A 14636-nucleotide genomic window follows, 5' to 3' on the forward strand; every position below is an offset into this window, starting at 1 on the left:
GTGGCAGGGAAGGGGATGGGCAAAGTCTGATCTAGTGCCACCTAATTTAAGCCAAGACCCTGCTACCCACCAAGACCACAATATTTTGTCATCTGCAAAGAGGCTGGAGTAAGCAGCCAGATTCTATTATGAAAAACAATGGCACTTTTATTAGCTGTGTGGTTTTTTTCTTTTTTGAGACGGAGTCTTGCTCTGTCACCAGGCTGGAGTGCAATGACGCAATCTTGGCTCACTGCAACCTCTGCCTCCCAGGTTCAAGTGACTCCCCTGCCTCAGCCTTCCGAGTAACTGGGACTACAAGCACGTGCCACCACGCCTGGCTGATTTTTTGTGTTTTAGTAGAGATGGGGTTTCACCACGTTGGCCGGGATGGTCTCCATCTCCTGACCTCATGATCTGCCCACCTCAGCTTCCCAAAGTGCTGGGATTACAGGCGTGAGCCACTGTGCCCGGCCCTAGCTTTGTTTTATGTTACTTAGAATTTACTCACTACTTCACAAATTATTTACATTTGGAATTCTGAAGACTGGCCTCTGATATATACAGGACAATCCAAGCTTAGGTGGAAAAGACCTGGCACCTCCGCACTCAAGACTCGCAGATGCATGTGTGATGGTGCCATTCTTCGTGTATGTTCTGGTGCGTCTTTAATTCAGCAGCTGCCAGAATACTCACGGGTGCATCTTCATGCATGTTTGTCTGCGTGGGTGTAGCATCGAATACTCACATGTGCAGTGCAGTTTGGGCCTTGGCCGCCTCCTGTTTGGTGCTGTATCGGATCAGGGCAGTGCCCTGGGTTAGATTCAGATGGAATGTCAGCAGTGGGCCATGCTGCATGCAGATCGTTCTCAAGGTTGACCCATCAATCTAAGGAGTAATGACATTCATGAGATAAAGACTGGAGGTGGCGTGGAAAAGGTAAATTTTAAGATATTCAAAGCACTGGCTGAGACCTAGTGGGCCCATTTTGCAAATCCAGTTTGCATAAATGAGGCTCAAAACAAAAGCATATGATTCAGCCTATGGTCTGTTTTCTTTAAGAGATAAACAGGTGTGAGTGTTAATTTGTAGAGTCAAAAAAGGACAGAAATGAGATGGTATCCACATAAGAATGTAAGTTAACATTCTTAGCATCACTGCTCATGTATTCCTCTGTAAAGAGAAAGACACAAACAAGAAAAGCACTACTAAACATCTGATTATTGAAAATGCTAATGGCTGACCTGGTTCACAGCCTATTCCAACACTGTCTTACCCTACTTTGCCCATCTCTGCCTACTTCTCTATGTCCTGTGTTGACATCAGGCATTTTGACCAAAGGCTGTACTCCTCACCCCAGTTAGACTTTCACCACTTAAGATCTTCAGCGATTCAGCGATTAGGGACAATTTTCCTAATCTATGCGTTGGATGAACAAACTTATTCACTCTGATTAATTTATTTTGCATCAAGATCTTTTTATTTATTTATTTTTGAGACAGAGTCTTGCTCTGTTGCCCAGGCTGGAGTGCAGTGGCATGATCTCGACTCACTACAACCCCCATCTCCCGAGTTCAAGTGATTCTCCTGCCTCAGCATCCTGAGTAGCTGGAATCAGAGGCGTACTCCACCACTCCCGGCTAATTTTTGTATTTTTAATAGAGATGGGGTTTCACCATGTTGGCCAGGATGGTCTTGATCTCCTGACCTTGTGATCCACTCGCCTCAGCCTCCCAAAGTGCTGGGATTACAGGCATGAGCCACTGCGCCCAGCCTGTCAAGATCTTAAATAGGTATTTAAGATCAGTCCACCATTTCAGTTCATTTCTTTGGAAGATAAACAGATTACTATTGAATTGCTTAACAAGCTGTACTACTGGTGGCAGTGGTAGACACCCTGCAGGATGAAAACAGGCAGTTTCTCTCTAGTTCTTTGCAGAAAATGATCAGAGAAATGTTCTTAGCATTGTTTTATAAGTAATAATAGACTACATAAACATGTCGGCATATGCCTCAAGAGACTTTTTTTTTTTTTTTTTGAGACAGTCTTGCTCTGTCGCCCAGGCTGGAGTGCAGTGGTGCCATCTTGGCTCACTGCAAGCTCCGCCTCCCAGGTTCACGCCATTCTCCTGCCTCAGCCTCCTGAGTAGCTGGGACTACAGGTGCCCACCACTACACTCGGCTAATTTTTAAAATATTTTTAGTAGAGATGGGGTTTCACCGTGTTAGCCAGGATGGTCTCGAACTCTTGACCTCATGATCTGCCCGCCCTGGCCTCCCAAAGTGCTGGGATTACAAGCGTGAGCCACCGCACCTGGCCTAAGAGACTTTTTAGGATAGATGCCCTCTAAATAAATTTTAGGTGATGAAAGAAAAATTATCCAGATAAAGTAGTTCCTTTTTATCTGAGGGGAACACCTTCCAAGGCCCCCCAGTGGAGGCCTGACACCACCGGAAGTACTGAACTCTAAGTATACTATGTTTTTCCTATACATACATACCTAAGATAAAGGTTAATTTATAAATTAGGCACAGTAAGAGATTAAGATAGAAAAGTTATAATATACTGTAAGTAATGTGAATGTGGTCTTTCTCTCAAAATATCTTAATATTTTTTGACTATGGTTTGACCAAGGGTAAGAAACCATGGATAAGGGGGTAGCAACTGTATCAATATATATATATTTTTAAATTTAGATATGGGGGGGGTGTCTCACTCTTCTGTCACCCAGGATGGACAGCAGGTAACTTGCTCTCATAAACTTTTAAGCTATGATAGAGATTAGTCTGCTCTTAGGAAGCTTTGATTTTTAAAATTAATTCTAACCCAAACACAGCCACCCCCATATTCATTTTATATGGATGTATGTGTACAATAGACATTTTTTTCTTTGAAACAATCTCACTCTGTTACCCAGGCTGGAGTGCAGTGGTGCAATCTCAGCTCACTGCAGCCTCCACCCCCGGGTTCAAGCGATTCTCCTGCCTCAGCCTCCCAACTGAGGTGGGACTACAGGCGCCCACCACCACACCTGGCTAATTTTTGTATTTTTAGTAGAGATGGGGTTTCACCATGTTGGCCAGGCTGGTCTGGAACTCCTGACCTCAGGTGATCCACCTGCCTCGGCCTCCCAAAAGGGCTGGGATTACAGGCACGAGCCACCACATCTGGCCAGCATTTTTTGTAAGATAGAACAAGTGAACAGCCACCCAGGCTTCTTTCAAAACAGTGCATTTCTTATTGCTTCTCTCAATCTCATCATACCATAATCAACACATTGTGTGACAACTCTTAGAAAACAGGAGGCATAGTTTTGAGGATGGTCATACAAGATTCTTTCTATTTCAGTCAACTATTAGCTAAAGAAATAATTTGGAACTTCTTTTTCTGAGATGGAGTCTCGCTCTGTCACCCAGGCTGGAGTGCAGCGGCACAATCTCGGCTCACTGCAAGCTCTGCCTCCCGGATTCATGCCATTCTCCTGCCTCAGCCTCCCGAGTAGCTGGGACTACCGATGCCCGTCACCATGCCTGGCTAATTTTTTGTATTTTTTGTAAAGACAGGGTTTCACCGTGTTAGCCAGGATGGTCTCAATCGCCTGACCTCGTGATCTGCCCGCCTCGGCCTCCCAAAGTGTTGCGATTACAGGCGTGAGTCACTGCGCCTGGCCATAACTTGGAACTTTGAGCTGAGTTGATTAGATACAGAGATTAAGAGCTGACCCACATCCTCCCTCATGTTAACTGTAATTAGGAAATTGTTTAATTCAATGTGCACCTTGAAATACGAACCCTGTGATTTACTCCCTACAAATGGGCAAATGTATTTAGGAGATGTATTTCCCCACAGAGAATCATAATATGGGTTAGCATATTAAAAGGCCTAAGAAGTCTCAAAGTGAAAAAATCTGCTTAGTTTTGTTTAACCAAGTATACATGTCCAACATATTAGGCCAGAGACCTAATCATATCTCATGAGAACATTCTGGAAAATGTTGGCTTAATAAAGTCTGCATGAATCCATGTATGAATTAAATGCCAGACAATGCATTCCATGTGTCAAAAACAGGAGGCATAACTGACTCCTTTTAACAAGGTGTTGTGAGGGTGTTGTAAAGGTTGTGATGGACTCAGCTTTGATGGGCCCATTTAACTTCGTTCAAATGCTCAACATAATGCTTCTGCAAATGCTTCAGTTATCTAGCAACCAAGGTGAAAGGCAGGGTGCAAATGAAGCCCTTCCACTGGAAAGCCACCTGGAGGATATGGTCTGATGAGAGCCAATTATAGTAATGCCATCTACACATGAAGAGGGTAATAAACAGAGAGTTAAACACGCCCATGTAGCATTTTTAAATTTAAAAAAAATTTTTTTTTAGACGGAGTCTCACTCTGTCGCCAGGCTGGAGTGCAGTGGCACAATCTCAGCTCACTGCAACCTCCGCCTCCCAGGTTCAAGCGATTCTCCTGCCTCAGCCTCCGAAGTAGCTGGGACTACAGGTGCGCATCACCATGCCCACCTAATTTTTGTATTTTCAGTAGAGACGGGGTTTCACTACGTTGGCCAGGATGGTCTTGATCTCTTGACCTTGTGATCCACCTGCCTTGGCCTCCCAAAATGCTGAGACTACAGGCGTGAGCCACCGCAACTGGCCCCACGTAGCATTTATAAACTATGAAGTCAAATGATCTCTTCCACTGGAGAGATGGATGGTTAGGTATTTACAAAGCACAGAAATGGTTAATATGTTTTAAGAGGGAGAAAATACTGAGGTTTTGTAACTAAACGATGCATGAGATCAATATTAAGAATCATAAAGAACTTAGTTGAGAAGGGAAGACGCTTTTAGGGATGGGGAAGTATAGGTTCAGGTCTTATTGGAGAATTAACACAGAAACAGGTAGCTTTTGGGTATCCTTAAAATACTCCCTTTTCCACTAGGTTCCAGATTCTAACATGCACATCTGTATAGCAAATAGTGTCTACTACACAGAAACCACCAGAAAATACCACCCCTACTCTTTTTTCTCTTTCTCTGCCCCGTAAGATCTGCAGGAATCCATGCTAGTGGGTTTTACCTAGTTTTATAAACTAGCATATAAAACTAGTTTTCACTTTTATAAACTGTATGTGTTATCATCATCTTGAAGGCAGGCATGAAGCCTAGTGGCCAGCACCAACCCCTCTCCAGAAGTAGGCTGTGAACCTTGGGTCGGGAGGGGACACCCACCTCCTGCAGTCAAGACCTCTTTGCAGTGATCAGGAGATGAGCTTTCATATCTGCCAGCCTCCCACATCTATTTCCCTCTCTCTCTCTTTTTTTTAGACAGGGTCTTGCACTGTTGCCCAACCTGGACTGCAATGCAATGCAATCATGGCTCATTGCAGCCTCGACCTCTGGGCTCAAGTGATCCTTGCACCTCAGCTTCCTGAGCAGCTGTGCGCCACCATGCCTAGCTAATTTTTAATTTTTTGTAGAAACAGGGTTTCACTATATTGCTTGGACTGAATTCAGACTCCTGGCTTCAAGCAATCCTCTCGCCTCGGCCTCCCGAGGTGCTGGGATCACAGGTGTGAGACACCAACTCCCGTCTTTCCCTCTCTTAACACAATCAAGTCCTATCTAGAAAACCACGAGGAAGCATAATTACCTGTGGAGTGAGATTGTGAAGAACCAGCCAGTAACTAGGACGAACTGAGCCACCATCACTCCAGGTAGAGGCTGTGAGCAACCAGAAAAATGGTTAGGAAGAGAAATAAAACAAAAATTCAAGAAAAGCCAAGAAGGAGAAAGATTTTCATGTAGCCCACATTTCTTCTCTGCTTTTATAAACTGTCTCTCTTTTCCACTGGACTTTGACCTTCTTTTTCTCTTCTGTTGGTCCCTGACTCCTACACATGACTTTTATGCATGATTTCCAAGACAATATTTTCCTCCCAGTGTTCTCGCTCTGCCATTTTTACTCACTTATTTTACCCCATCTGTCCCTTGGGAGTTCTTGGGTCCCTTTGCCTCATACTGACTGCGCCTTTCACTCAAGAGGTACCTTTTCCTATACCAGAAGAAAAACCAGACAACTATGACTTCCTCTCTTGGGAAGACCTCTTGGTGTCTTCACCATCTGTGTTAACAAAAGCCCCTTGTGGATGAACAATGGCGCTCCTTTAGGCAGATCCTCCTCACCCGAGGCGAGCCGTGAGTCCTGTGTCCCCCACCCCCTGACTGATCGGGGTGCTGTGCTGCTCCAGGGAGATGATGGTTTGGGGTTGGTCAGACCAGGAGGTGGGCGGGGCAGCGGTGTAGTGTTCCTGGAGGAAATATGGTTTTTCCACATCTTGTTGGAGAGATGAGTGGGGTTGTGTCCTATGGGATCTGGGGACCATGTTGATTTGTAATCAGGGAACTTTGCTGTAAGAAGAGAAAATTAAGGAACGAATAAGGTTAGATGGTTCACTTTTGTTGACAAATACATATGAGTTTTATCTACATACACATAAATACATACACATTTATATTCTAAAAATAGTACACATTTCAAGCACAGTGATACAAAGTAACACTGTTCTTAGAGCATAATGAACAGAAAATTTTCAGTGACTGCTACTCTGAATTGATATAATTATCATATGAATTAAAGATTTAATAAGATAACCAATTCTCTACTGCTTTCTTAGCTAAAAATGACTTGAAAAGGAGGACACATGCAAGGAGAGTCTTCCTAAAGATACCAGCTTCTGGGTAACAGTGAGAATGTGAACCCTAGCAGAATAAAGTATTCCATAAATAGTCACTGACTGAATGGAAAGTAATTAGTAAATTACGCTTGTCTTGAGCCTTGATCCAGCTTATTAGATATTGATGTTCAAACAGATTCTTTAAAAACAATCAAGAAATATTCACTAAGGGCTTACTATGCATATGGCACTAAATCAGTGCCGTGAGTAATACACATAATTATCCCCAAGAACCTCAAGCTCAGATGGGAAGACAGAACAGATGAGCAACAGAAGTGGTGACCCCATCATCATCACGTATGTTCAATACGCAGAGGGGACCAAGAAAGCTGGGCTTGCAGCAAAGGCTTTATAAAGACAGCTCTTGAAGGATTTACATAAATGGATGGGCACAAAGAAACAGGAATGTGTAAACCAAGTTTCAACATAAACTGTCTCTGCATGGAATATGTTCCCCCTCAATTTCGGTTTAACAGTCCACAGGAGCAGAGAGGTAAAGGAGGTTACAAAGGTAGGCTGGGGACTGATTAAGATACTATTAGGAGTTTTTGCAATGGATTCAGCAGGGAGTGTTTAAACTACTGTGATAATAAATAGAACGGAACAGAAGGAATGGATATTTGAAATATGACTGCAGAATAAATCACTACGGAGAAATCATAACTGCCTGGATCCAGGGATTGAGAGAGAGAGAGGAAAGAGGAAGAAAATACTGAGGTTTTGTAACTAAATGATGCATGAGATCATAATTTTTTTTTTTTTTGAGACGAAGTCTCGCTCTGTCGCCCAGGCTGGAGTGCAGTGGCGCGATCTCCGCTCGCTGCAAGCTCCGCCTCCCGGGTTCACGCCATTCCCCAGCCTCAGTCTCCTGAGTAGCTGGGACTACAGGCACCTACCACCATGCCCAGCTAATTTTTTTTTTTTTTTTTTTTGCATTTTTAGTAGAGACCAGGTTTCACCGTGTTAGCCAGGACGGTCTTGATCTCCTGACCTTGTGATCCACCCGCCTCGGCCTCCCAAAGTGCTGGGATTACAGGCGAAAGCCACTGCACCCGGCCGAGATCATTAAGAAACATAAAGAACTGAGTTGAGAAGGAAAGACACTTTTGGGGGTGGGGAAGTACAGGTTCAGTTTTAGACAAGACTGAGGTGATTCTTGGGCCATCTCTCAGATGAATTTTCAACTGCTGGAAAAAGATATATAGTTCAATCTGAGATAAGGGCATTTATAAGTGTAAAAGAGATGGGTAATCAGAGTAAGTTCTTACATGTAAAAGAAATCTTACAAAAGTGTAATGTACGGTGGTGGTTCAAAACCTGGAATATTGAGATGTCTCCTTTACATACGTGCTCAGAACTGAGGCAAGTTATATCAGCTCTCAGAACCTCACTCAGTTTCTTTATCCACAAAAGAGCGATAACAACAGGACTTACTCATAGCCTTTGGTGAAGGTAAAATAAAAATTCATGTGGAAGGTTTAACATGATGCCTGGCCTGTGGGATCACTCAGTGAGTGGTAGGTTATTGTTGCACTACTGATAGGACACAGAGGTGGGAAGAAAAACAAGACAATCTGTAGCCCACTAGCCTGCAGCATCTTCGTAGGTGGATAAAGGTCTGCTTTATTTGCTTTTGCCTAAGCAAAGCATGTAAGTCATAATGACTTTAACAGCTTAAGGTCTGACTTGTGCAAACTGAAGGTGCAAATTACTAATATGTCTACCAACCAGTAAGGCACTATGCTCAGTGAGTGACTTCAAAGCCTTTATTATATCTACTAACTTTTCCATTTCCTAATGTCTTTCAAAAAACATGAGGAACTTACCAAAAGATGCTAAAATTAATCAAGATCCTTTTTTATTTTTCTCTCTTTTCCTTCGGCCATCTGCCCTTAGCCTTTGTCTATAAGTGGGAGGATTTTTAGAGAAAAGCCAGCCATAATTGGCTACCTTAGGAATAATAACCTGGCCTTAACTGGTTCTTCTCATGACCTTGACTTCTTAGCAGCCTTGGTAAAAGAGAAGCATGTTGGCCGGGCGCGGTGGCTCACGCCTGTAATCCCAGCACTTAGGGAGGCCAAGGCGGGTGGATCATGAGGTCAAGAGATCGAGACCACAGTGAAACCCAGTCTCTACTAAAAATACAAAAAATTAGCCGGGCGTGGTGGCGGGCGCCTGTAGTCCCAGCTACTCGGAAGGCTGAGGCAGGAGAATGGCGTGAACCCTGGAGGCGGAGCTTGCAGTGAGCCGAGATCGCGCCACTGCACTCCAGCCTGGGCGACAGAGCGAGACTCCGTCTCAAAAAAGAGAAGCGTGTGTGTCATCAGGACATGACTACAGCCCTCTGGATATGCCAGCTCATCCCAAAGTTGTATCTGGCTCATCCTTCCTGAGACTAGAAGTTCCTCAAAGATATAGCAAATAGAAAAGGGTGTGCTTCCATCTATACTGGCCTATGCTACTGAACTTCTCTAAGAGTATACCTTACGAAATACATGCCAATTTCCTTTATAAAAGGGAACCTGATGAAAAAGTGCTAACCAAAGGGAAACCAAAAATTCACGCTCATACCTGAAGTGCTATGAACGTTGGTAAAGGAGTTGTCAGAGGCACTGTAGGGCCAGGCACCAGGTGAAGGCAGCGAGGTGTTGAGGGAAGAATTAGACCCTTGGGTAACAAAGAAGAAGAAGAAAATACTGAAGATAAATGTCAGTATAACCAGGGAAACCTTGAGAGTATTTTATTTAAACTTCAATAGAATGGAGGACAAAATATGTCTAACAAATAAATGTGAAAAGCAATATTCTTACATTTTTTGGTTAAACTTTTAGGTACCAGCAAGTACAAATGAAGTCACAAACTGACAACTATGAAAATGCTGGGTGCTGAATATATAAGAGATGCTTCGCTCAAGTACCTGTGGTGTTATCCCGCAGCAGTTGGTGGTCAGTATCTACAATGGGAGATGTGGCTGTACCCCCCAGCACACTTCCTGGGGTGACATAGGGGTCAGATTCAGGGTCAATGTTTTGGATACCTTTCCATGGCACTCCTGGTTGGAATTCTGAGACAAGGAAAACAAATATTAGAGAAGGAAGGTTGTTTAAATAAAAAAAAATGATAATAGTACTTTTTTGATCTAAGAAATGGGTCTGTGAAAAGTATAAATACTGAATTTATTGTCTGTTAGATTTTCATCACAAAATTAAGGAAAAAAAAAATCAGTATGAACATACACTCTCGCCGACGGCACCTTTGTGTTACCACACTGTCTGCGGTAGTGAACTGGAAGCCACAGCTCATCACAGCCTGGCCCCGGTAACCTGATCCTCCTGCTCCCAGGAGACTTCAGGGCTGAAGGCAGGGGAGGCAGGAGTAAGGACTCTGGTGTTCACAAGAATTATCCAAGCATCTAGGCCACGAACTGGTGAAAATATGGGCTAGAGATCAGTGGTCTTTCTCCTTTTCCTTACCAGATGTCGGCCAAAATGCAAAAAATGTAACACAAATGATACTGCCACATAGAATGTCCAGCGATAACCAGCAGGGATAGGTTAGCTTAGCAAGAGAAAGCCTAGAATATTCACAAGAGCTCAGAAGTTTTCAACTGGTCAATCTAAATCATTTTAAAATGTTAAAGCTATGTGACAGAATAAACTTTCATTTTCCAAATCATGAAGAGAAAGAGCAATGTGTATCACATACGAACAATCTGCATTATACAATTCTACTTTGGCCGGGCGTGGTGGCTCACGCCTGTAATCCCCACATTTTGAGAGGCTGAAGCGGGCGGATCACCTGAGGTCGGGAGTTCGAGACTAGCCTGCCCAACATGGCAAAACCTCGTCTCTACTAAGCATACAAAAAATTAGCCAGGCGTGGTGGCAGGCATCTGTAATCCCATCTACTTGGGAGGCTGAGGCAGAAGAATCGCTTGAACCTGGGAGGCGGAGCTTGCAGTGAACTGAGATCGCACCACTGTACTCCAGCCTGGGCAACAAGAGCGAAACTCCGTTAAAAAAAAAAAATTCTTCAAGCCTGTAATCCCAGCACTTTGGGAGGCCGAGACGGGTGGATCACGAGGTCAGGAGATCGAGACCATCCTGGCTAACATGGTGAAACCCCGTCTCTACTAAAAAATACAAAAAACTAGCCAGGCGAGGTGGCAGGCGCCTGTAGTCCCAGCTACTCCGGAGGCTGAGGCAGGAGAATGGCGTAAACCCGGGAGGCGGAGCTTGCAGTGAGCTGGGATCCCGCCACTGCATTCCAGCCTGGGCGACAGAGCGAGACTCCGTCTCAAAAAAAAAAAAAAAAAATTCTACTTTAATAAAATGAAACTATACATATTCATGTCACAAATACGCATGCACAGAAAGAGGTCTAGGAGGACATATATTTATGGAATTACTGATTTTAATTTTTGCTTTATTAAATGTTCCTATTTTTCTTTTTTTTTTTTTTTGAGACGGAGTCTCGTTCTGTCGCCCAGGCTGGAGTGCAGTGGTGTGATCTTGGCTCACTGCAAGCTCTGCCTCCCGGGTTCACGCCATTCTCCTGCCTCAGCCTCCCGCGTAGCTGGGACTACAGGTGCCCGCCACCTCGCCCGGCTAGTTTTTTTGTATTTTTTAGTAGAGACGGGGTTTCACTGTGTTAGCCAGGATGGTCTCGATCTCCTGACCTCGTGATCCGCCCGTCTCGGCCTCCCAAAGTGCTGGGATTACAGGCTTGAGCCACCGCGCCTGGCCATGTTCCCATTTTTCTATCATGAGAATAGATTACTATATCCAACAAAAGAGGAGAGAAAGAAAAATATTAACAAATAATCTCATTGCAATCACTACTGCATACCTAGAGCCTAACTGATAATAAATACTTGCCTAAGAACTAACAGATCAATTCAACAGACACTTCAAAAGAACCCATGTTACAAGGCATCCTATGCGTGGGACGAATGCCAAGTTCCAGTTACAATGTCACTTATCCCCAGATTCCCCATCTAATGAAAATCTTCTGTCTTCCCATAGCACATGCCTTGCTTCTAACAATTATTGAATGAAAAAATGAAAGCAAGTACCTTAGTAACATGAGTCACAAAAGCAATGTATTCTGAACCTGAAACTCACAATTACAAAACAAATGCTATCCTGGAAAAGCATTTCCTGGACAATACCTGGAGGCCAGCTGGCATTGCTGGATTTACTTCCGATTTTATTTGTTGGTGGAGATTTGGCAGGTAACCAGCTATCACCAGCAGGACCCGTATGGCCACCCAGTGTGTCACCAGGGATGATATCAAACTGGTTGTACGGTGACCCTCCCCGGGTCTTACCAGGGGCCACTATAGCGCCTGAAGAAAAGAGAGGAGATTAAATCATCCAAAATAACTCCTATGAATAGAACTTGTCTATTTTTTATTCACTGGAATGCAAACAAACAGTCTTCTGAAGCTGACGGAGTATATACAAACAGCACTGGAATAAGAGGTTCGAGACTCAGCACATAATTACTAAGCAGCATGCCCAACAAGTCATTTCGCCTCTCTGAGCCTCTCAGTTCCTCACTTAGGCACACAAGATTGTTCTCATGCTTGAATGTTCCTTTCAGTTTTAAAATTCCATGGTCTTAGGAAATTAATGAAACGTTCACATACGAAGAATCTGACCATTATCCCTAGTTTCTATGCTAACAACTCAAGAGTGAGAAATGGGGAAAATTCTAATAACTTGTAGCACATAAGAAGGTTTTAACTAAATTTCTACTGATGCTACCCACCCAGGTTCTTAAGGGCTGGCTGATCAGGCTTAGATTAGCTGGAAGCAGTAGTGTAAACAGAGAGTCCATTGGAGGGAAAAGCATCTGCAATTACTTTAAATTCCAACGCAATGAGATGGAATTCCCGCCTAGGGTCTTTGCCAGCACAAGACCAGCAATGAACTCTGCAGCTCTGGGATCCATGGCCTCACACATGAAGAACAGCAAATCCTTTGTAACTGGTTTCCTGAGAGCACTTCAGTGGTTTTGTCGGTGCCCCCATCATGCATTTTTATATGCTATGGGGCAGGAAAAGAATTAAAAGCTTAAAATTGCCTTGAACTAACAAAACATGCACTTTAAATAAAATTTTAGGCGTCAGTGAGATACCAGTCTACTTACTTCTCAAATGAATTTTATATACGGTATTGGGTCACTTGATCTATTCTTAGGATGCTGCTTGTGAAGGGATAAAATTATTTCCAGGGTGATGCAGCCTAATGGGAATATTATCAAAACTATCTCCATGCTCAGCTAAGAGGACATTTACTTTTCTGGAGCCACTGACAAATCTGGCTCAGAGGTGATTATGGTGAAGCAGTGGAAAATGAAAAGCTCAATTACTTTGGGGATTGCTAAGGAGATGGGAAAACATGATCTATAAGCTCTAAAAAGGCAACTAGAGATTTTGCCTTTGAGATACCCTCTCACATGCCATTTCATATTTATTATCATGCACCTATCATGTCTTTGGGGACAAGGGGACCTGGTGAATCATCAGCCTAAGGAAGCATTGAAAGCGCCCAAAGCTATATATGACAGTGGGCTTAGATTATTCAGTCCACAAACAGATTTTACAATTTCAATAAATCACTTTTGACTTCATGCCATGAAACCAAACGATAATGCTCAGGGATGGCTGGCAGGCAGAGAGCTCCACGTGGCTATTTCACCGGCCTCCTGGATGGGCTTATTAAAGAGTGGTTTATGAAGAAAACCTGAAAGGCTTCAGACTGAATGACTTGGCTGGGGCTGAGGCCTGCCAGGGTGCTGCAGCAGGAACAGCCAGACACCTATTTATACTTGGTTCTCATGGATACAGTTAAGTCCAAGTGAATTACTGTCAAACGAAACAAACACTGAAACAAAGGCTGAAGGAAGGTTCTGAGACCTTTTATCTGTTTTACAGGAAATGGAGAAGCCCTTACAGAGAGAAATTGAGAGGAAAAGCCGACCAACATCACCACCAAAGCCTGCAATGCCCTTCAACGCTGACTTGCAGACACTGTAATTTACATAGAACAAGAAAGCTTTGTGAAAAGTTCAAATCTCATGTATTATGATCTATTAGTCATCTTTCGGAGATTAAAAGACAGGAATTTTTTTAAAAAGCTGATAAACTTAATATGGTTCAAACAACCAACAAGATAGGTATTATTACGATCCCTTGCTCCACAAAACAAAGCAAAACAAACTCAACAAGCTGACTCTGTTCCCTCAGCCAACTTATTAGGGTTTCACCTTGGTGGGTGCCCAAGTTCACTGCTACTACCCTCAATCATGGTAGCTGAAAAATTCTGCTCTCTTTAATTAGAACTAGCACTTTGTATTTCTTGTAATTCAACATACACATGACTGTGACCTTCCTCCACAGGCAATCACAGGATTCAGGAGGAAAAGAATACCAAGTTCTGTACTTCAAAACAGTATTATAGAATGTTTCATCAAGACCTGGTGTGAGTTGGGGGCTCTAGCTTTCAGTGCTTCTCTTACCATTTTTGTGCATATTGGCTTCCTGTGTGGCTACAGAGGGCAGCCCCTCCATCATGGAGGTCCACTGTTTAAAGCGAGACTCAGTTCCAGCCTCCTTCCCACCAACCATGCCATAGTCCATGCCGCCAGAGCTGAAGCCTAAAAAGGAGAAGACCACATTTTATAAGTCTCTAGCATCAGTACCAAGAGTTCTGAAGCACAGCCCACGAATGCCTTCAAGTGTCATTCAAAGACTAATTCACAGAGTTTCTCCACTCAGAAACAGGTATTTTTGATTCCAAGCTTTGATCTAGGCTCTTGCTCGCTAAGTAAGTGATGTCTCTCTGTGAAGGTGTGAAGACATGTATGACTGCCATCGATTAGGTCTGTCTCAGTGCATTCCTGCAGGCCCTTTTTC

General features: G+C 43.5%; 1 protein-coding gene across 5 annotated transcripts in view; it reads right to left on the bottom strand.

The window, feature by feature from the left end:
- TNRC6B (trinucleotide repeat containing 6B) overlaps nucleotides 1–14636 on the bottom strand; it is a 302194-nt gene that overhangs the window by 13858 nt on the left and 273700 nt on the right. For all 5 annotated transcript variants that reach the window (XM_025398888.1, XM_025398887.1, XM_025398886.1 and 2 more), the window contains 7 exons: nucleotides 14240–14377; nucleotides 11886–12062; nucleotides 9633–9779; nucleotides 9287–9382; nucleotides 6165–6389; nucleotides 5632–5702; nucleotides 728–867 (listed from right to left, as the gene is read on the bottom strand). In XM_025398888.1, coding sequence (XP_025254673.1) covers nucleotides 728–867; nucleotides 5632–5702; nucleotides 6165–6389; nucleotides 9287–9382; nucleotides 9633–9779; nucleotides 11886–12062; nucleotides 14240–14377 — 994 coding nt within the window. The remainder of the gene's footprint in view (nucleotides 1–727; nucleotides 868–5631; nucleotides 5703–6164; nucleotides 6390–9286; nucleotides 9383–9632; nucleotides 9780–11885; nucleotides 12063–14239; nucleotides 14378–14636) is intronic.

This window comes from Theropithecus gelada, chromosome 10 (assembly GCF_003255815.1).
Source record: "Theropithecus gelada isolate Dixy chromosome 10, Tgel_1.0, whole genome shotgun sequence".
NCBI classification, from domain to species: domain Eukaryota; kingdom Metazoa; phylum Chordata; class Mammalia; order Primates; family Cercopithecidae; genus Theropithecus; species Theropithecus gelada.